Here is a 23,798-nt window from a genome sequence, read left to right as displayed (position 1 = left end):
GTCAAGCTTTTAGTTATCACTGGATCAGTTAGAAAACATTTCATTTACATTTACATTTACATTTAATTATTTAGCAGGCGCTTTTATCCAAAGCGACGTACAAATGAGAACAATAGAAGCAGTCAGGTCAACAAGAGAACAACAACAGTATACAAGTGCCATGACAAGTCTCAGTCTAGTATAGAACGCATAGCCAGGTAATATTTTTATTTTTTATTTTTTTATTAAATGAAAAAGACAAGAAAAGGAAAAGTGCTGGTGTTAGTTGGTTAAGTGCAGGCGAAAAAGATGAGTCTTTAGATGTTTCTTGAAAATGAGTAAAGACTCAGCTGTACGAATTGAGATTGGGAGGTCATTCCACCAGCTGGGCACAGTACAGGAAAAGGTCCGTGAGAGTGATTTTGAATTTCTTTGGGATGGCACCACAAGGTGTCGTTCACTTGCAGAGCGCAAACTTCTGGAGGGCACATACGATTTAACCAGTGACTTTAGGTAAGTTGTTGCCGTGCCAGTGGTCGTCTTGTAGGCCAGCATCAGTACCTTGAATTTGATGCGAGCGGCTACTGGTAGCTAGTGTAACCTGATGAGGAGAGGAGTAACATGAGCTTTTTTTGCTCATTGAAGACAACCCTCGCTGCTGCATTCTGGATCTGTTGCAGAGGCTTGACAGTACATGCAGGAAGGCCCGCCAGGAGAGCGTTACAATAGTCCAGTCTGGAGAGAACAAGAGCATGGACAAGAAGTTGGGTTGCTTGCTCTGACAGGAAGGGTCTAATCTTCCTAATGTTGTATAAGGCAAACCTGCAGGACCGGGTCGTTGTAGCAATGTGGTCAGTGAAGCTTAACTGATGATCCATCACAACTCCTAGGTTTCTGGCTGTCCTCGAAGGAGTTATGGTTGACGAGCCCAGCTGTATAGAGAAGTGATGAAGCAACGGGTTAGCTGGAATCACCAGGAGTTTCATTTCAGAGAATGTCTTTATGCTATAAAACTCTGTGATACTTGGAAATGAGACTGTGTGACTAAATTTAACCTAAAAAGTGTCACTGTTTTTTCCATCACCTTATTAATCAATGTATTCACATTTACTTTGAAAACTAATGTGAAGAAACATCCAAGTGGGACTGGAAGGTTTCCTATAAGCAGAAAGCTTTAATTGACCTGATCCTGAAATTGTCACATTTAACAAAACAAAGTTCAGGAACGAAAATAGTTTTGCTCTTGAAATTAATACAACATAATAAAGGATTTCCTACAAACAGGGTAAGAATCACATCTCCTCGAATCCTTCCTTAAAACTGCATGACGAATCTAATTTTCTCAATTGTCAGACTAAATACTCTAAGTGTGTAAATAAGACAGTAGTTTATGAGCGCATATACAATATTTAACATATCTAATGAACGGGAAACATGAGTTAAAAGAGCGCCCCTTATAAATATTTACCTCGGTAACCATAGTTTCCGACATACCATAATTTCTGCAGTTACTGTTACTACAATAAAACTATAAATTGGATTCCAGTGCAATCAATAAAAAAACAGTTTGAAAGACTTTATATAAACTATAGTTATCAAGATTTAAAAGCAGTAACTAGGGTATTTTGGCGGAAACTAGGGTTACCATGGTAAATGGTTTGCAGAGGATTTCCTGTTGTTGTGAAGATCCGCCGTTAGATTGCATCTAGACGGGACTCGAGCTCGTGCCACGTTCACGTTACGCTACGGTGCGTTAACCTCAAATGTGTTCCCTGTCATTCCTCGGTGAAGTGCTGTCCCCGCTTGGATTCACTCGAGTATTTGACCTGGAGTAGAATAATCGAAAGGAACATAACGTTAGTTGTCAGCATCTGTAGTAGATCTGCAGCGTCTAAATCTCAGAAAGAGAGAAGGGTAACGTTAGTGTTATTTCAGTCTAATACGGTGCAACTGCATTATGCAGAGTGGAGCATTTTTTTCTCGCTCGCAAATAAAATAATGGGAGAGAAATGAGAAGGAAAACAAAAGCACAGCGAATTCTTGACTACGAAAATGAAGAGGACGAGGAAGAAGAGGAACAAAAAGCGGACTGCTTCAGCGTAAGATCATCCACGGAGACGTGACTTGAGTTTTTAATGTCTCATTGTTGGTTAGCAACTGTTAATGGCATATGTTTGATCCCAGAAGAATAATCAGTGTCATGTCAACCCTATTGTCTAACAGAACGGTGCACAGAAACGAAGAAAAATGTTTTCCACCAAAGAAAAAGCAGAAGAAAATAGCTCATCCACCGCCAGGCTTCAGAAGTTAACGTTAGACATGAAGGTTTGGGCTTTTTTCTCATTATCAGTGTCTAATCGATGTTTTTTTTTATGCATTTTGACTGAGAAGACGGACAGCAAACCTATCTGTTTTGATTATCACAGTTGTTCCACATCGGTTTTTAGCAGCATCGCACGCTTCAGTATCACCCATGATTGTTACTGATCTTGGGTTACTGCTGCACTTTTCGCACCGTGTAACGGTAGATTTAATTATTTTTATCCTACAGCAGTGGTGTGAGGCAGGGCAGGCGGCCATTCCTGGCCGCTAAGGGAGAACAATAGGGTAAAGCATGGTACAATACACCATTTGATCACACAACTAAAGCCCTGTACTCAATCCCCCCCAAGTACAAGCTCACCAGAGGGCCACAAGTTTTGTAACTCGAAACTTAAGAAAGTTTGAAAGAGTCTCTTATTTTAAATTATTTTGTTTGTACCCTTATAAAAATTCACTTTGGTACTGACCCCCATGGAAATCACCAGTTTTGTGTGGGACGCCCACTGATCTATATATATATATATATATATATATATATATATATATATATATATATATATATTTATTATAGATCAGTGGGGACGCCACAATATGGGCTCATTAGCTTTACTTTTGTATGACAGTAGTGATTACCTTTGCTGACAGCACATCTTGAACTAGCTTAAGATGTTTTGCTGGGCTTATAGTCTCCCATGTTGGTCTTTTGCTGCTTTGGGGGACCTAGTCATGCTTGGAGATCAGCTGAACCATTTAAAATATTATTTTTTAAGGGTTAGGGTTAACAGCTGGTAGGCCACCACAGTTGTATTGTAAAAACATTGATATTTCAGTTGAAGCTGCTTACCGTTATTAGTTTTTGAAAATGTAACAATCAACTTTGTCAATGTAAGCAATATTAAAGTGGCTGATGTTCTAAATATCAGCTCGGTTGTGATTTGGGTGCATTCATATTTGAACAGTTTAACGTACATATCAGAGGAAAACTGGCCCGTTAGTTTATATATTTCTTCTTCACTGACTGCTAGATTATTCCTTTATTTCTCAGTGCTTCAATCTCAGAAGTCATTTCAATCAAGAACGAGGAGTTACCACCCACACAAAGTTCTGTGGTCAAGCTTCCTCCAAGTTTATTGTCCAATCTCCAATTTACTACATACTACTTTAACATACAAAAACAGCATGCAGGGTAACCATCCAATGAGCATAAACATTACATCATATAGGGATATGATGTATATAATAAGAATAATAATTTTTGACAAACAACAGGTGTGTTTTCTGCATCACATCTTATTTTCAGTCTTATATAGACTTGTACGGACTGAGAGCCTATTTCTTACACCAACAAAAATAGTTCAAAGTAATACTTTATTTGTCAGACAAGCAACACAAAATGACAGCTGGTCTGTAACAGCATATGAGAAGAAGAGTGAGATAAACCTCAGTCCAAGCGTTCATAGTGAGAGAAAACACAATCAAATTTCAGGGCTGAAATGAACAGTTGTGTAATTGGCAGTGACAACCGACTGAGTAAATAGAAATGTTAGGACTCTTTCTTGTCATGACAGGTTAATGAGCTGGATTGTTCTTCCGCAGACCTCTATGCTGACAGTCCTCCTGCTTCTGAGTCTGAGGTAGGAAGCGAGTCGGTTGTGTTCAGCATTCGAGACATTGATGTGCTTCTTTGCTTGTGAGACATTTGATTCTAGGCCTGAGCTTGTGTGCTTTTTTCTGATGGCAGGAGGCTCATTTTTTACAGTCCTATTCAAAGAAGGAGCTCATTGCCATAGTCTTATGCATGCAGAGGGAAATGGATGACTTGAAGGAACAACTTAGGTGCCTAACAGGTCAGTAGTGTTTTATTCGGTTAGATATTTTGATTTATTGAATTTTATAAATAAAATCTTCTCATTTGACTTACCTGAAACAGCATGTGGAAAGCTAGGAAGAAACCTGGAAATACTAATCGAGAAGACCAAGATGTGGTCAAATGGGAACAACGGTACCTCTCTCGGGACTCAAGGCATGGTGCAGGCACCTGCCGAGGTGGATGCTGTGATTCCAGATGTATGTTCTCCTCCAGCTATTATGAATGGGCAATGGCTGAATCAGGGTCCAGGACCACAGAAACCTCACAAGGCCACTCAGAATGCTCTGAGGGATGGGCTCTTCACAGAGGTAGTCTATAAAAGTTAATTAGACCTTACAGTCACAGGTTGCAAAATAAATAATCATTATTTGTAATTGGCTCACTATTTGTTCTACTAATTGGGTTGTTCATTTTCTGTCATGCCCTAGTTTCATCCTACTATCCTAAAATGTAATACTTCAATCATTTATTTGTCATTATGAATTTGTCCAGCATTTTCTGAGTGTTTAAAAAAAATTAATCCTACAACAATAGTATAAAAAAATTTTGTGCACAGTTTTTTTTTTTTTTTTTGCCATTTCATCTTATGCTTTTTCTACGGAAGAGGATTAGGGTCAAGCAATAATAAAAAAATTAAACCATCACAAGATTAAAGTCATTATATTGCGGTTTATAGTATTATAATTCTCAAGTTTGTATTTCTACTTTTTTCCCCAAAAAATTTAACGAGTTTAATCTCGAAACACAATGACTTTATTCTCGATATTTAATGACTTTATTCTCAAGATTGTATTTCGACTTTTTTCTCGAATTTTAACGAGTTTAATCTCGAAACAACGACTTTATTCTCGATATTCAATGAGTTTGTTCTCAAGATTGTATTTCGACTTTTTTTCTCGTAATGTAATGAGTTTAATCTCGAAACACAATGACTTTATTCTCGATATTCAATGAGTTTATTCTCAAGATTGTATTTCGACTTTTTTTTTCTCGTAATTTAATGAGTTTAATCTCGCAATATAATGACTTTAATCTCGAGATGGTTTTATTTTTTTATTATTGCTTGGCCCTAATCCTCTTCTGTATTTTTCAGTGGTCAATCGTTCTTTTTTTTTCTCTGTAACATTGTAGTGTTATATTTTTTAAACAGAACAATTAGTTTGGCTGTACTGCTGAGTAATTTGCAAAAAAATTGTAAAAAAAACAAAACAAAAACAGCTTGATTAAGTTGTTATACATTCGTCATATCGGCCACTCCCTACGTACATAAAATAAGAACTTTGTTTCTTAACAAGCTATTGTGTTTTTTTTTTTTCTCTCAGTTTATCACTCCTGAACTTTTGGAGAGTTGTAACACAGGCACCACTGCCCAAAAACTGACCAATGACCTTCTCCGTGGACTCTACGAGAGGGAATGCCTGGCTTCCCACTCCATATCTGGAGTTGTGTACAATAAAAGAGGCCAGCCAAAGCCTGCTCTGCCTACCGAAGAGGTCGAGGCAATCCTGAGTAAGATTCTCTCCTGTCATTTTGAATATTGTAAAAATGTAGAATAATTTGAATCTATTATTCTTAATTTTCGGAAATATTCCCATACAGGAACCGTTCACTATTTCTTTCCTGGCAAGACTGATGTAGAGATCAAGGGCTACATCCGACAGAAACTGCAAAACGAAGCCAAGAGACTGAGGAAGAAACCATCACTCTCAGGCCAATACGAGTCTAGAGGTCTCAATCTACCATTAGATATGATCGACCAAAATTGAAACATATGGTTGGTTAGTGGATATCAATTGTATGTTCTCCATGAAGTTAGCCTTATTCGGTGTTACTTACATTTAAGAGTCGTGGACTGAGTGAAGTTGATGTGCATTGACAATAGTCTTTAAAGAAAGTCACAACGATCTCTTGCGGCAGCTGTTTGGCTGTTGGCAGTTGTGACGTTACATATGTGAAAATGCAAATGAGCGGTTCCAGATAAGTCCAAGGCCCCGTCCACACGGAGATGCGTTTCTGTGAATACGCACACATTTTTTATCGGATCGGCGTTTCGTCCACACTGATCCGGCGTTTTCGCAAGGTGAAACCGCTATTTTTTGAAACCGGGTCCCAAAGTGGATAAATTTGAAAACGCCGTCTTTGCGTTTTTGTCTGGACAGCTAATCCGTATATTTTCTGAAACGATGACGTCATCAGCCCACGTCTCCCCCCTAGTCAGACAGCTCTACGTCATGTAACAGCAACAAAAACATGAACAAAACACTGAATGATTGTCTTTTTATTAACTAACATTAACATTGATTAATAAATGTATTGTTCCATGTTCGTTTGTGTACCACGCGCAAGGTTTATGAGCATAGTCCAAGTCTTCTTCTCTGTTTTTAGTGTATCTCTGTGGCAGAATTGCAGCGCCACATACTGGTCTGGCATGTATACTACATCATTTTGCGGTTTCATGTGGACGCGGATATTTCTTGAGACGAGGAAAAAAAAGATCGGATTGGGGTAAACTCCGTCTCCGTGTGGACGGGGCCCAAATGTTGCATTCATGAAGGGCTTTGGCTGAAACGAGCACAGTCGATGCTTAGATATTGAGATGTTTAGATATTTAATGATGTGTCTCTGTGAACGTCTGTTTTTTTGATACTTTGTATTTACCAGATGTAGGACTTCAGGACGTAACATTGTGTGAGGAGTGTAATAGGCTGTGACTATTATTTACGTTGTACATTTTCAATGTATTTCTTATTTGATGATGTTCTTTGGTCTATATGACAACAGCTTTATGTTTGTGTTTTTTCGTTATTAAATACTGAAAACACAGGTGTTGTTACTAGTATTAGCTTTTAAGATATTTTTTTTTCTTCAATATGAGATTCGGTAGCTAATGCATGATGCAGTGAAATGAATGGTAGAGACTAGAGTTGGCCGGTGTATTATCATGTACAACGCCTTCTCAATGAGGGCCGTTGAGAACAATGCAAGGTACTTTTGGAGAGCTGGTGAGATGGAGAGAATCAATGACTGAGTGGCACAGTCAGAGTGACAACAGCAGGGGTTCTGGGCCAGTTGTCTTGGCAACCTCAGTCTTCTGGGCCACAGCAATCTGGGTCTTACCCTGGCCATTGCCTCTAAGCATCTGCCTGTTGCAGGGATGAGTGGGCTTTTTGACAAAAAAATAAAAGGCAAAAAGCTTTTATGGCCCAAAAAGAGATTAGGTCTGTCACCAAGTGGCAATTTTAGTCTTTGTTTGATCATCGATATGATGCTTCAGTGGAATATTTGATAAATGCTTAGACCTTCGTCTTGTCGACTGGGCGGAAAACAAAGTTTTGTAATGGCTGCGTTTTTAAGCTTCCGTTCCACAGTAAATAGGGGCCTGTCTGGCCAGATTGATGGCACAGGCAATGACTGAGCTGAGCGCAACCCTCTACTTATCATAAGCTTCATCAGAGACAGTGGGGGGATAGGCAGAGACTGACGAAAGGATGCGTGTGCATGATTTTGCAAACCAATGTGTGAATGGACCTGAATAATATCTTGGTTAATTGTCATCATGATCGAAGATACAAAGTTTGCAATACCATATCAATATGGTATACAATTTGGATATGACATTGAGCTGTAATGCTTCACTGTTCCTTGCCTTAGTTGTTTTTCAGTATGAGTGTTTTCAGCCTGTTTATTTTTTTTATATAAAAATTCGACATGCAGTTGCATCAAACAATGGTATAAACATTCAATGTAAACTGTGATGATCGTAATTAATCGCAATTACAATTTTAAGGGAATAATTGACAATTGTGATGTTTGTCATAAATGTGTAGCCCTAACTATAATGATAAAGATCCACCCAGTGTTTTTTTTTTTTTTTTTAATTTTTTAATCTCGTTAAATATTTTCCCCTTTCTCAAATCAAGCCAATCTCAGATGCCTGTCTGTGTGACGTCACAAACAGGCCCCTCCCACGATTGTTTGATTGACCGTAGTGTTTCAGCACTAGAGTATCAACTACTGTGGATACTGGGATAATCTCGCTTGGGCTTGGTTCAAGGCAACCGTGCCGAGTGTGAGTACATCCTAAATGCGTCTATCTTCGTGCAAATCATTTATGATCCAGCTTCACCACCAGAAGAAGGTTTTTTAATGAATCTTTGCAAATCGCCTTCCCTTGTAATGTGCTAGTTAATGAGTTTGATGAATGCGGCTAAAGTTCACAGTCTCAGAGTGGCTTGGAAGAGAGGGGCGGGGTCAGCAGAGCTCATTAGCATTTAAAGCGGAATGCAATAAAACAGCATGCTTTAGACAGAGCTGTTTCGATGGTAAAATCAGTGGTGTTTTACACTACCATTGTTAAATCTTAACCAAACTATGTTACAGACTTTCCAATAAGACATATCAATGATTAATCATATCACCTTGTGGGAAATGGCCTCCGATGACCCCTTTAATATATGTTTACAAAAGAATACATTAAAGCTGCAGTAGGTAACTTTTGTAAAAATGTATTTTTTACATATTTGTTAAACCTGTCATTATGTCCTGACAGTAGAATATGAGACAGATAATCTGTGAAAAAATCAAGCTCCTCAGGCTCCTCCCAGTGGTCCTATTGCCATTTGCAGAAACTCCATCGCTCCCGGTAACCAATCAGAGGTGCGGTCCGTAACTTTGTTTGTGTTCAAAATGTAGAAAAATGTATATAATAAGCGAGTACACCATGAATCCATTTTCCAAACCGTGTTTTTAGCTTGTCCTGAATCACTAGTGTGCACCTATAATAAGTGTTTATATTCAGAATATTTCAGATTGCTTCAGGGGTACCGTGGCGGAGTAACCCAGTACCTTTGTGATTCTTCATAGACATAAACAGAGAGAAGTAGTTCCGGCTACGATGTTCTTCTGCAAGACGCAAGCAGTTCTGTTTATTAACCGCTACGCTAGAGCGTCAAAAGTTACCTACCGCAGCTTTAATGGCATTCATTTTTAGGTGTACAATACAAGGAAAACATTCTAGGTATGTTCTGTAGTGTTCAAAAGTTTATATAGCCTGTATTTATTTGATCCGAACTATAGTGAAAACAAATCGTATTATTATTTAAAATGACTTTTCTATTTTAAAATTGATTTATTCATGCTAGGCAATGCTGAATTTTCAGCAGCCATTACTCCAGTAGTCTCACATGATCCTTCAGAAATCTTTCTAATATGCTGATTTGGGGTTGCACATTTCTTATTATCAATGTTAAAAACAGTGCTACTTAATACTTTTGTGGAAACCATGTTACCATGTTACTTTTTTTCAGGATTTTTTGAAGAATAGATTTATTTAAAAAAAAAAATTATGATGTAAAGTCTTTACTGTTACATTTAATCAGTTTAATGTGTCCTTGCTGAAATGGAAAAAAGTATTTATTTTCCATTCCGGCAATTACACGGATAAAGAGTTCCGGCAATTGTTCCCGGGTCGCTAGATTTTGCACTTTCACACTGCCAGTGATTACCCGGAATATGTGCGTGCTTTCACACACAACCTGCAAAGATCCCGTGACGGCACGTGACATCAGGGTGTGACGTGTAATGTAAGAGTCGAAAATGTTAGGCACATTATACTTTCACTCAAGCTAGTAAGCGATCTCAGCGTCAGCGCAGAAAGTGAGGAACAAACTGATCTCTGCTTCATTACAGTTTGCACATTTTTTTGTCGCGTACATTAATCTTCCTTCAAAACAGCTGGTAAAAGAGTCGCGCAATAACGTGCGTCATCACTAAAACACTGCACTAGATCTGGCTTTTGTTCACACAGTACTCGTCCCGGGACTGAACCCGGAAATGTTACTAGGTCCCCGACCCGGGTTCAATGCATAGACAAAAGAAATGGACACAGCGACCCCATTGGATTCAACGAAAAAAAAATAAGTAAATTAGAAGCACGCACTTCCTGGGGGTCGGGCGTACTGCGGGCGTACTGCGCCCAGAGTTGCTTCAAAAAAATATGAAACCCTGCCCCCCTGCTTCAATGCCGTAATCAATCCTGGGACATGTTTGCTTTTACACAGAAGGCGACCCAGCAATGTTCCCGGAATTTGCCGGGTCAGACATGCAGTGTGAAAGGGGTTTGTATCGCTTGTATTGTGTTTTTGGAAGAGGTTTGACATTTTATTTCAACTAAAATCATCATGATCTGTTGACATAAGATATCTTTTTTTTTTTTTTTTAACATTTTTAAAATCAATTCAAATTCCCCAACATCTCATATTTAGCTGTTCCCCACATTTGCATGCAACCCTGTTATACTGCATTAATTTAACAATTATTGAGGAACTTTTAGAGTTTTGATAGTCTATTCATGGAAAGTGCCACATGTTTTTCTTTATAAAAAGTAGGGTTAGCAATTGTATATTTAGATGTTGGTTTCTTAAGACGGTTCATTTATTGAATTCAGCACTTCAGGCTAATGAGGCCAGCTGTGTAATCACAAGTTATTTACAGCCTTCTTTGAATATTCAAAGCGCTGTGATTGCAACAATTTTATTCCACCATAAAAAGGAATCACCACAAAACAATTAGCCTCCCAATTTTAATGGGAAACATATATTTATGAAAATAATACATTTGTACAGTATGTAAATACTCTTTTTGGTCACACATGAACTCCCAGTAGGTTGATAGGCCGGTTGTTTTATCTTTTTGAGATGTCAGCTTCAATCTGTGTGTGTGTGTGAGAGAGACGAATAGATAAAGAGTAAGCTTTTTTCATATTCTCAGCCAACCCAGGATTTAGTTTTCAATAAATGTTATGTCCACCATTTAACCACATTAGTTTAACTTTGTTTTGCTCTATTAACCTAATTTCCTTTTATATTTAACACTGTCAAACATCTGCTCCTTTTGCATAGTGGGTAATAGTGTGAACCGGGATCTGAAGATTAGCTTAGGTGCCATTTTCACTTTTGCAGAGAAAGGGAAGTAAATGAAAGAGGAAGTATCATATGCTGCTGTAATAGGACAAATATATTATGATAAACCTGTACTAAAACAAATCTGCAAACACACAATTAAAACAAGTTACTGTACCAGTTTCTGGAGCTCATTGGTGCGAGCAGCCAGGAGATCAATGCGGGGCAGCTTGGCCTGTTCCTTCGAAAGACATAAACATACACAGAACACCAGATTTATCAGCTACATCAACAGTAAACTATAGATTTATTTTATTTATTTCTAAATGTGACTAATAGCTTATGTTACGAATAGTTCATTCAAAAATGATGTATGAGATGTAGATCAATTCTTCATCAAAAAAAAAAATATTTGGGGAAATATAGCATTACATCATTTGCTCCCTACTGGATCCTCTAGTCTACAGTTCAGTTCAATTTGGTCAACCATGGTTGTTTTAAATGTGCTATATAAATAAATTGAACTGAACGGAAATATTGAACTTTAAACCATTGCTTCTGGCCAAAATACAGAGTCCATAAGCCATGCTTCCTCCAGTGAAAAAGTCTATACTTTGTTATCCTCCCCCATCAAAATTTACACACATATTTGCTTATGATCAAATGGTGTTTAATCTGTGCATATTTCTCTCCTGATTCAGAGGAGATGACTTTTTCACTGTAGAAAGCAATATTATGGATACAAGACTTAGGCCTATATTTTAGCCAGAAGCAACAGTTTGAATTTCCTTTACAAGGCTTAAAGGGTTAGTTCACCCAAAAATGAAAATTGGCCCATGAATTACTCCCCTTCAAGTCATAGGTGTATATGATTTTCTCCTAAATCTTCAGCAGATCTTTAACATGTGATGTGAATTTAGCCCGTGGGGGAAAACGTTGCCTTGGCGACAATTTAAATAAATGAACTTGAAAAAATAGAACTTGTTGTATAAAGCAGAACGTCACAGGATTTGGCTATTTTTGAATGAATACATCTATATTAGGGCTGTAAAATGAATCAAATATCGACATGGACTAGTGTATATGAATATTAAAGTTAAAAGAGACTACAATTGTACTACGTGTCTCTTTGAATGAGTGCTCAATATGTGCATTTTGCCATTCAGATACACAGGATGCTGGCAGACAGTGTTTTCCCCCACGCCGGCCACGCCCCCAGCTATGACTAGATGCCGACTGTATCTATTCCATGTAACGTCAAAATAAAAGTCACTTCAAAGCGTTTGTAGCAGTTTTACTCTTTTTCTTTCTTTTACAGTCACGTATCTTCCTTGAACCCAAACATTTCTGGAATGTACTGTAAATGTACAACAATTCTAAAAATAAAGAAATTATTTATTTATAAATTTTTTATCATTATTTTTCTTTGTATTATAGGTTTATTAAAATTAATAAATAATAAATGTTTAGATTAGATTAGATTCTAATTTATTTTCATTGCACATGTAAGATACAAGGCAACGAAATGCAGTTAGCATATAACCAGAAGTGCCTAAGCAGTAAATACAGGATATACAGTGTCTAAAATGTTATTACGTGTACTTTATCATTTTATACTTTGCATTTTATCACATTATTTCCATAATGACGAGTCCGGTGTTAAAAAGTTATTTATATCACATCCAAAAAGCTGTATATTCAAACACATTACTAAATTCCTCAGAAAATAAAGTTCTTTCAAATAAAGTGGCAAAAATTTTTTTTTTTTTTTCATAAATTGTTTTTATTTGTCTTACTTTGGTAATTTATGTAAAAAAAAAAAGATACATTAATTAGCTCACTTTTAAAAGGTAAACTAATATATTTGGTGTCATCAAATATAAACATATATCAATTATAAATTGATTGATTAACTGAGTGACAAACAGCAGACGTGGTCTGTCCACTAGATGGAGCGATTTTTCTTTATATTGACACCACTGAGAAAAATAGTGTGACACTAACAGCAAGCACAAAAAAATACACTTTTACAAAAAAAATTTTAATACTTATAAGGATGCCTGGCAATAACAACATGGAAATTCGTCCCCATATAATTATAAGGTTCTATCTGACATTATTGCATATTCTTATTCCCTTTAATTATTTACATCATGTTTTTTTTTTTTTTTGTGTACATTTTTTCAGACTTTTTATTTAGAAAACAAAAAGGTTCTATCTATAAAGTATATGGAATGCAAAAACTTTGAATCTCAAAAATCTCTCAAAATGCAGACAGAACCTTATTATTCAGAAGTTGTAATTTTAATTTCACCTTTTCTTGCACCATGCATTGCATTTGTGCTTCCTTTCTATTGTATTGCTTGCATAATTCATAAAGTATTTCAACATACGCTTTATGTGGACATACATTTACAGTAAATATCCTGCTCTTTCCTCTGTCTTATTTGAACAAGGTGGTTTTATAAGTTTTTCTGTTTGCCGGTTCACAGCACACCTTATCTAACGTGTCCTCTAAAGGGACTTTAGCTGTAAATATGACTGCAGGTGTCTCAGGTGTTTCCAGCAAGAGACTCCTCCTGTATATAGTTGACAGAAATATCTGAGTAATCCTTCTTCTTTTTTATGACAAAGCAGATTAATAAAATCAGCAAAGAAAGCAAGCAGAAATAGTTTTGAAGTTTGAAATAAAGACCTGGCTGTATGACATTATGCAATGTTAACATCAAAGATAGGATTGTAGTTCTGCTTCTTAAAGTTTGGATATCTTGGGCAACATTATAATTAATAACCAACTTACACAGGGGAGGCCATTGAAAAGAAACTTAGGTACATAGTACCAAACAGACCATTTCAGCACCTTGCTGAGAGCAGAAATCAGAATTTTAATCCCAAATCGGTTAAGCTTTTTTATGGTCTTGTGAAGCACGATGGCTGTAACAGTTAAAGGGAACCAAACAGGCAGTGCTTTATTTTCATACATTTTGAATGACATTCAAACCTGCTCCTATCTCAGCTTGGGGATCCAGTATTCGTCTGTGATTTCCCCACATTATGCAAATGTCAGCATCATCTGTCTGGTGGCCTTGTGAAATTAAACATCAGAGGTGAAACTGGGAACCTGCTCAGATGGCAAGCATTGTTCTGTTGTTATAAAAGCCCCTATAATACTAAAACATCTCTTATATTTAAAAACCATATTCAAGAATGCAAACAATGTGTGAAAAATAAATAAATAAATAAATGCAATAGTTTCTCTGCAATCTGTCTTGATTTGGGCAGGTGAGTATATCTTTTTGGTTGACCATGCAAATGTTATACCAACTTCACGCTCCCATGAGGTCGTTCACTTGGATTGCCCTCCCTCTTTCGATCACATGGCTGTAGCTTTTACTCATGTTGCACTGGGTTGGACCTAATGTTCAACTTGGACTGAAACTGTGTTTGTGTGAGGCTGTATAGGCTGCTGCCTGAGCAGGAGAGGGAGATTAAAAAAGACTGATAGAGAGAGAGAGAGAGAGTAAGGGAGGGACTGAGAGAGAGGAAGGGGGAAAGAGAGCACCTGCAGCACTCAAAGCAGACATTCAGTAGTGTGGAGGTTAATTAACAGAAGGGGAAGCAAAAAGGTGAGAAGGTATTAACAGCTCTCAGCAGACTGAACTTGAGCGGTAAAGTGAAGTTAGTGAGTGAACACAGGGGGCTGTCAATGCAAGAATGGTTTAATAACTTCTGGACACCTGTTCTTCTGAACCAAAGAGCACTTTTGAACACATCTTTTCAGGTGAGAACTGATCAAATGCTCCTTTTTGTGTTTTCAAAGTTTTTTTTTTTTTTTTTTTTTTTTTTTTGCATATACAAGAACATTAGAGTTCACATTCTTAATTTGGCTGATTTATAAGAAAATGCATGAATTAATTTTTTTTTATAAATAAAACTAATTTAGCTTAACAAAATAAAATGAAACAAAATAAGAAAATACATAAAATAAACTAAAACTAAATATTAAAATCATATAAAGTTAGTATATGAAATATAAAATTTAAGAATCTTTAAATATAGTAAAACTGATTTTATTTTAGTTGGTTGCCAAGGCAGTTTTTCTCACTTTAATTGAGTTTAACTAGATGTACTAAAATAACTAAAACTGAAATGTCTATGCAAAAAACATATGCATAGACATATTTTTTAAAAACAGTTACTAAAAAAAAAATGACAAGAACACACAACAGTATTACTAAACATTACTGAGATTTAAATGAAAACGGAAAATATAAAAATAAACACTAATTCAAAACATTTTATAAAAACTATACTTTCTCAATGATAATAAAAGAATAACATTGTTCTTAACCATTTCACTATGGACAATGAACTGAACAAACAGTACACAGTAATTCTGAACATAGATGAGTGGAATGTGAAATTGTGTTCATGAAGTCTCCTTACAGAGCCTGTTACGAACAAATGATCTAGTGAAGGCCTCTTATGAGGGGCTGTGGGCTACATGGGAAGCTTGACATGCCATGTTATATGCCCAGATGAGAGAGCAGTAACATTCTGCACACAAACGGCAGCAGTATGATGTCCAGGCAGAGACTTGCAGGCAAACTTGACACCCTCCATGACTGCTCTGAATATGGCAGGGCCTGGCTGCCCTTGAGTTAACCTCTCTTCTCCTCAAACATTTGTATTACCGGGAAAGCTTTGAACTCGGTTAGCGATTTCCTAGGTTTAGATACAGTGTACTCTCCCTGTGATCTCTGAGGTCCTTTACTGCTGCTCAGTCACACAAGGAGGAAAACAAAGTAACTTATTATCTAGCTCTAAGGATATACTCCTTAGTATCAGAGAGTCTTGTAGAAGGTCAGGTGACTTTCAAGAATCCGCTGCAAATTTTTGTAAAAATAAAATAAAATAATAATTATATTGTAAAAGTATTTAAGAACAATAAATAAATTGTTAATTTTTAAATTAATTTGTATATTTTACTATGTTTTTGTTGTTGTCATTTTTATCATGCACATTGTTTAGCTGGTTTGAAATTCTGTAATCCACATCGAGCCTGGCACATTTTAATATGCAAACTGTGGCTCATAATTTGAAATAATCAAGCCATAATCAATAGGCAAGAACAATAAAACCATTAAATGAACCTTCGCCTCCCTATAGCTGAGGAAAGCACCTGACTCTCCTATAGGATTAAACCTTACAGTCATTTTCAGAGTCCAATAGGATCTCCTCCACAAAAGTTTACTTGGCCACAATAAACTAAATGCAATTTAGGTGAAAGAGTAGTAGCTGCTTCTAAAAGTGACTGAATCCTGTCATTACGTAATTTCAGAGGATCCGTGACAAATCCTGCACAGAGAGACTCTGTTACCCCATAAAATGACTGTATTCCCGTGTGTTGAAAATGCCCCCTTATTTTGTATTTGGCAAACATTGTGCCATTACATGAAAATGTTTTATGTGTTGCATTAAAGCTGTTTTTGTTTCTGAGCCTTTATGGTAGGGTTTTTAGACTTTTTTTTATACCAATGACCCCTAAATAAGAAGAACTTCTTTGGCCATCTCTCTAACATGCAGGATATTTTTGCTGTATCTATACTATGTGGAGGAAAAAAACAGTAAGAAATGCACCCACAAGTCAGAAAGAAGCTTTGTCACATTTGCCACAAAAAGTATATACATGTGGCGACACTGCCTTGTTTCTTGCATGAACCCTAGCAATATTCTACCAGAAAGTTTCAAGTATATTGGGTGGCAACCGCCAAGTGAAGGGTGTGTTTATTCGTGCCTTCTAAAGATCACTTCGGATCTGATAATCAAAATCTTATCGCACACCAGTGCTATAAAAACCTGCTGCATTCACTGGACAGACAATCACATTTTCATTGATACATTCAATGATGACCATGACAATGTTGCTAAGGGACACACCTTAGTGTGAAACCAGGCATACACATTATTATCACCAGTATGCAGGTGTGTGAGTCTCCAGGGTATCCATTGCTATGGCTACATCATTGTACATGCTTTGTGATGTGTACAATAGCTATACACGGTCTGTCCAATCTTACAAAACAAATGATACGCTATCATTTCGTGGGAAGAAATACAAAGATATCCATCAAGGTGATGTTCAAGTGTCTTGGTTCATGCACTGTTATTTTGGTGCATCTCAGATCTCAGGGGAGTGTCAGGGGATCCAGTGGTGCCGTTCATTAATTAAACAGCTGAGCAGCAGAGTCAGGTGTCCTCTTGTTATTCTAATCTAATCATTGGATGAGGAGACACGCATATGACCTCACAGAGGAATAGTCTTGATGCTTAGAATGTGTGGCCTTTATGCTAATGTTTTTTTTTTCCATAAAAGCTCATCCTAGGGCAAAAACCATGTGTTCGTTGGTGTTACGCTGAGAACAGAGAATTAAGGAGCTTGCTGTTCAATTATGATGGCTTGGAAACTATATTTTAAAACATTATTCAGTATATTTCTTCTCCAGCTACCTAACAAATCTCCATTCGTGTTACAGGTCTACTTTGCTGTCTTTCGTTGGCACCTGTCATGGCCGACCCTGCATGGTGGAAGCTCACCTTCCTGAAGAAAAAGAAGTCAGAGTCGAAGGTCCAGTATGAAATGCCACCCGATTTCAGCACCAACAATGCAAACAAAGACCTGGGCAACGATGATGCAGACAGCAATTTAGATGCCAGACTGGAAAAAATAGTGGATAAATCGAACACCAAGGGCCGTCACGTCAAAGTCTCCAATTCTGGGCGGTTTAAGGAGAAGAAAAAGATCCGTGCGACCCTGGCAGAAAACCCAAGCCTTTTCCCCGAACCTGCTCTGACTGACAAGAGCCATGTGGAAAAATAACATCCAGACAAAGCACAATGTTAGATGCACAAACTCATTTATACTAATTCTTCTTTGAAAGGCTGCATGTGGATCGGAGTTAAGACTGATGCAGCGAAGATACTGGAACAGAAAATTATTATTTTTGCCAGCAGTACTTTAATTGAAATGCAACCCTGAGATGATTATTAAGGACTGAATGTTTCCTGTGAATCATAAACAGAATATTGTCATGCTCATAAAATGCATTATCATCATTGTGGGAAAAACTTGACAAGAAAGGCACAGAAACTCTTCCAACTCTCATTTATAAATCACACAATCCGTTCATTTTAAAAATTCATGTGGAGAGTTACACTAATCTCAAACCTGTGGGAGACAGACTGTTGCTCAGATTTGCAATTGTATGCGCCCTTTTGATAAGCACTTGATCACGTGTTTTTTCATGTTGCTGTTTTTTGTGGTTGGACAACTCAGTTGTGCGTAGGACTTTATCTCTGATTTTATCATTTACCATAAAAAGGGTTTAAATTAGGGCATGGAGAGTCAAAGTCACAGTGTGTTAGAGATAAGTTCTCCAACTATCACTACAGCTGTAATTTGCCATGTTTAATCTGTACTTGTCAACTGTTTACTGCAGTCTTTAAGGATTATTGTTAAAATATGCAAAATAAAGATTTTTATTGCATTGCTTAGATGTGTTAAATTGTGGAGAAGTGCAAAAAGCTAAGCACAAAAGTTATTTGAATGCCACTGCCATCTACTGGCAAAATAATTTCTAAAAATAAATTATAATTGCTGCAAAATTTAAAGAGTTTATTACTTTGTTTTACATATACAGAAATTCACTAATTCATTGCAGAATTACAGTCAAATATAAAATTACTTTAAGCCCACATTAAGTTTGGCACATTTAGCACAGCAATCTAATTTCAATATTTCCCATCTGTCTTGCTGAATATTTGCTGTGTCATGAACACATTTAAAGATGTGCAAAACTTCAAAAAGAGCAACATGCTATTGTTGTTACAGAAGTCCAAAGTCTATGTTCTCTGAAACTACAATTAAGGCTGCAAGTATAACTGTGCTTTTTTAATTATTAATAAACATTAGGCATTCAACAGACTTTGCACCTCGTAATAGATTAAGAATGTGTTGAGGTCAGTTTTGAAGGCTTACAAATGCTGCACCGAAGCACCATTTGTAAAGCAACATGATTTATATTCCTAAGATCATGTATACAGTTATCTCCAAATAAAATCTCCCTTTTTGTTTTGGTTTAGGATACAGGATAATTATGGAATGATATCTTTACTAGTCAGTTAATGTCCTGGTGGCATTTTTAGTGACAGTCGCTGCTATTTCAGTTAACAAATATTTTTCATAGATCGTGGTGATACTTACTTGTCGGCTCGGTGTTACTGTGCTCTGCCTGCTAACAACAGCACCGATCTGACTGCTTTTGGGTCTTGAGTGGAAATAATCACATGAAATCTCATATGGGATTCTCTCTACAGTGCCTTCAATGCGAATCTAGGATACAAAACAATGAAATACAATGGGCAGCGTGAGATGGCAGCGACCTTGTGTAGCAGGCTTCTCCCAAAATCGGGTAAGATTCTTTCTTTTACTGTCTATGGTAAGATTCTGGTTTGATATTATAGCAAAACATATTATAAGTGAATTACTTGAATAAAAAAAAAAAAAAAACATAATCTATCAGAGAATACGTGATTCATATTTGAGGTGCTTGGAAAAACATTTTAAACTCTTCTCTGTTTACTTACTGTTGATTAGTTTCATCTCTTCATGTTTAGCATTTTATTATCCATGTATGCATGCTGCCACTTAGGATTTTCGACAAACCCCTGTTTTTATTTTCATGATTAAAACACCACATATGATGCTCTCATGATATTAGTCTATCATTTGTTGCATCCTTTACATTCCTATTGTACTTTGAATGTTCATATTCATGCTTAATGTTATTCTGACCAATATTTACCATATGTCATTGTGTACCTACAGGCCATTAAGCCAGAGTGTTCGTCATTGATCAAAAGCTGTCACTTGTCACAGAAAACCAGTAAACTTCCTCAAGCAGAAGCTGATGGCTGTCACAGAACACATTCCCCCCACACCTGCAGCTCCTCCTGCTGCTCTGGCTCCACGAATCAGACTGACCGAAGAGGTCGATCATTGCTATACTTACAGAACATTATCTCAAGTGTGTCATTTTAATGTCCCATTAACATCTATATCTACTCTCTTTACTTTTAGGAATGTGCTCTGGCAGTTTTGTTGAGAAGAGACCTAGAAACCTTGTTTAAGGGATGTAAGATGATTGCTGTAGTTCAAAGCAATGCAATCAATGCAGAGGACCTCATGGTGCTGAAACACAAACTGAAAAGCCACAATATCAGTGTCAAGTTCTTCCCAAACCAGGTAATACCAAGTTATAGTAATGATTACCACTGTTGAGATGTATGCTACTGCTGTTTGAAACATTTTGTTTGTTTCTTTGTAGGGTTGTTTCTCAGTAACAGCATTTACAGTAACATGTTGCCTCTATTTGTTGGCCAGACTGTGATATTTGCTGGTAAACAGCCAAAAGTTAAAGAGATGCTGCAAGCGTTAAAACACAGTCCTCAGATGGTGCTGTTAGGTGAGTGTGTCCTATGCATGAACTTGTAATCTTAAAGTAGTTCACTCAAAAATGAAACCTTTCTGAAAATACACTCACCCACAGGCCATGTAAAATGTAAATGAATTTGTTCCTTCATTGGAACAGATTTGGAGAAATGTAATATTACAACACTTGACCACCAATGAATCCTGTGCAGTGAATGGTTGCCATCAGAATGAGAGATAGAAACAGTTGATAAAAACATTGCAATAATTCACGTCTCCAGTTAATGTCTTTTGAAATGAATTAAGCTGCATGTTTGTAATAATCAAATCCTTAATTAGGGTGTTTTTGACTTAAAGCCATTTGTTTTCTGCTAAAATAGTCCACTATCCATAATATTGCTTTCTCTTTTGAAAAGTGAAAGTTGTTTCGTTTGCATCGGGAGAAAAATAAGGACTTAAAAACCCATGCATTCATGCATATTATTCTTTTAAAGATCTTTGAAAAAGGTTGGTTTTGTCTCACAGGCTTTCTGTACCATTTTCTTTCAGGTGCTTGTATAGAGAACACATTGCTTTCGTATCAGGGCATTCTCAGTTACTCCAAACTCCCGTCTATGATCACTATCCAGGGTGATCTAGTTGGTGGTCTAACCATGATGACTTCACGGACTGTCTCGATGCTACTTCACCATCCAGCTCACCTTTCCGCCCTCCTTCAGCAGTATGTCAAACAGCAAGGCTCTGGGGACTCCACAAATGCTGTTACAGATAAAGATACAATAAAGGATTAAAGTTGCTGTTTGGTCTTTTTTATGTTAAAGTTGGAGGTAAATTTTCACTGTAGATATGGTGGAGACTGGGGCTACATTTCGCAAAGGCAACATCTCTGCTGTAGCAATGATGTTTGTTTCAAATGATTTGTTCAAATACTATATTAAATTAGAATAGTAATAGTTCTGTCTTTCAAAGTAAAATTTCATTATATATTTTGTAGTTTTATAAAATTTAAAGGCACAATGTGTAAGTTTTCGCCGCTAGAGGGCGCTTATGCAAAGCAAACAAAGAAACAAAGGCATAGTCTGATGACGCTGTGATTGAGTGTGGAATCATGGGAGTTGTAGTCTTCATCCTGTTCATGGGTGAGCTTATGATTTATAAACGTAGTAGAATGAAGCAGACTGAGGCTGAAAGCTGTTGAAGAAAAACGAGGTTACTGAACGAACGTGACACACGGCTAGAAAGCTGCAGAGCTTTCATTATGCCACAGTCGACTGTTTTCGTGTGTGAGTATTTAGAGTAAAGCAGCTCTGTTTTGTCATACTAGAAACATAAATTAGCAGGCAACACAATGACACTATGGATACTGTACGTGCCACTAGTTAAAATTTATTATTTTTCAGGGTTTAAATATTCTTCTAAACATTTGGGATAATGTATGTACACAAAACTACAAAATATATAAAAGTGTTATAATGTTTTTGGGTATTTTAATAAAAACAATCTTACATATTGTACCTTTTAAGATTAACAATACTTGCTATGTATACTGGTAATAATTGTTGAACTGTTGAATGTTGCTGAAAAACCAATATTAGGCTATTTAACAGCAGGTTCCATTGTGATAACTCACCCCATATCTAGACACAAAATGGCAATGTTTTAGGCAAGGCAAGTTTATTTAAATAGCACATTTCATATGCAATGATAATTCAAAGTGCTTTACATAAAAGAAAAGAAAACAATAATACAAAAAAAATAATCACAACAATAAAATAAGTAATTTAAAACACTGAAAATTATTTACAAGTTGATTTAAAAGGTTTAAAATAAAGTAAAATTAATAGAAAATTATTATACATAAGATATAGCGCAATCAGTTCGGACATTGCACAGTGCTCATTCAAAAAATGCATAGCTAAACAGATGAGTTTTGAGTCTGCATTTAAATGTGACTAATGTTTTCGCACATCTGATCTCTTCTGGAAGCTAAGTTCCAACTGTTTTGGTCCTAGGCCATATAGTGATTTATAAATGAGTAAAAGTACAAAAGTTAAAATAAATCCTAAATGTAACTGGAAGCCAGTGTAAGGACCTGAGGACTGGTGTGATATGTTCAGATTTTCTGGTTCTAGTCGGAATCCTGGCAGCAGCGTTCTGGATGAGCTGCAGCTCTCTAATGTTCTTCTTGGGAGGCCAGTGAGAAGACCATTACAATAGTCCACCCTGCTGGTGATAAAGGCATGAACAAGTTTCTCCAAGTCTTGACTGAAAAAAAAAACTAATTCTAATTCTTGCAATGCTTTTTAGATGATAGTATGCTGATTTAGTTACTGCTTTGAAATGACTACTGAAACTACTGTCTCCAGAGTCACACCAAGTTTCCTGACTTGATTTTCGGTTTAGACCCTTGGAGTCAAGGTATGCATTCACCTTGAGAACTTCATCTTTGTTTCCAAATGCAATTTCTTCAGTTTTTTTCCTTGTTTCACTGAAGAAAGTTCTGGTACATACAATTGTCAATTTCATCAATGCATTGGCAGATGGAGTCAATGGGGCTGTGGTAATTTAACGATAAGGCTTGGTAAATCTGGGTCACCAACATAGCTGTGATAGGCCATTTGGTTCTTTCTCATTATTTGACTTAGTTGGAGCATATACAGGTACAGTCTAAACAAGAGCGGTGCAAGAGTTGAGCCTTGTGGGACTCCGCATGTCATGGACGTCCACTTAGACTTATGCTATCCTATACACACGTAATAACCTCTCCCCTTTAAGTATGACCTGGGGCCTGTTCTTCATACGTCGCTTATTACATCCGAGATCAAATGACACATCCAAGATGATATCATCGTGCTGATCATGATCCGGCTAATTGGGTTCTTCGAACACACCCGTTGTGTATGATTAGTATCGCTGGATTGAGTTATCTGAGATAACTGCGCGTTCATGTGTTGGCTTAAAAGGGGATGTGTATCAATACTCGAAACCATGATCAGCAGTGCAGCAATTGGCTAGTGGCAAGACGGCCATGTAATGACGTCATATAATTTTAAACGACACCCGACGAAAAACTTGACAAATTTCTGGACTTTTATAAGGAAACAGCCAAGCAAACAAAACTACATAAATGTTATAATAGATACATGAAACAGATAATAGAAACATGTTTTTATTTTATTATAATTTTTTTCATGATTCCCAATTATTTAGATTCGCAATTTATAATAGTTGTGCAGTC

At 36.8% G+C, this 23,798-nt stretch overlaps 1 protein-coding gene and 1 long non-coding RNA gene across 3 annotated transcripts; both read left to right on the top strand.

The window, feature by feature from the left end:
* Positions 1-1,687: 1,687 nt before the first annotated feature.
* Positions 1,688-6,994, top strand: LOC128025341 (uncharacterized). 2 transcript variants are annotated; one of them, XM_052611594.1, is made up of 8 exons: positions 1,688-2,078; positions 2,203-2,304; positions 3,870-3,935; positions 4,043-4,148; positions 4,232-4,341; positions 4,381-4,479; positions 5,494-5,680; positions 5,771-6,994. In XM_052611594.1, exons 1-8 carry the CDS (start codon positions 1,989-1,991, stop codon positions 5,935-5,937), a joined length of 927 nt encoding a protein of 308 aa, XP_052467554.1. In that variant the 5' UTR covers positions 1,688-1,988; the 3' UTR covers positions 5,938-6,994. The 2 variants fall into 2 exon arrangements, with proteins under 2 accessions (XP_052467554.1, XP_052467553.1); XM_052611593.1 differs by having other exon boundaries at positions 1,692-2,078; positions 4,232-4,479.
* Positions 6,995-14,497: 7,503 nt separating this feature from the next.
* LOC128025340 (uncharacterized) lies at positions 14,498-21,345 on the top strand. The gene is made up of 6 exons (XR_008186134.1): positions 14,498-14,851; positions 17,607-19,541; positions 19,958-20,120; positions 20,210-20,374; positions 20,457-20,594; positions 21,110-21,345. It is a non-coding gene; the product is annotated as an uncharacterized LOC128025340 (long non-coding RNA).
* The last annotated feature ends 2,453 nt before the right edge of the window (positions 21,346-23,798 follow it).

Source organism: Carassius gibelio, chromosome A12, assembly GCF_023724105.1.
Source record: "Carassius gibelio isolate Cgi1373 ecotype wild population from Czech Republic chromosome A12, carGib1.2-hapl.c, whole genome shotgun sequence".
NCBI classification, from domain to species: domain Eukaryota; kingdom Metazoa; phylum Chordata; class Actinopteri; order Cypriniformes; family Cyprinidae; genus Carassius; species Carassius gibelio.
The sequence above is the reverse complement of the archived record's forward strand: the minus strand, read 5'-3'. Positions and strand labels throughout refer to the sequence as shown.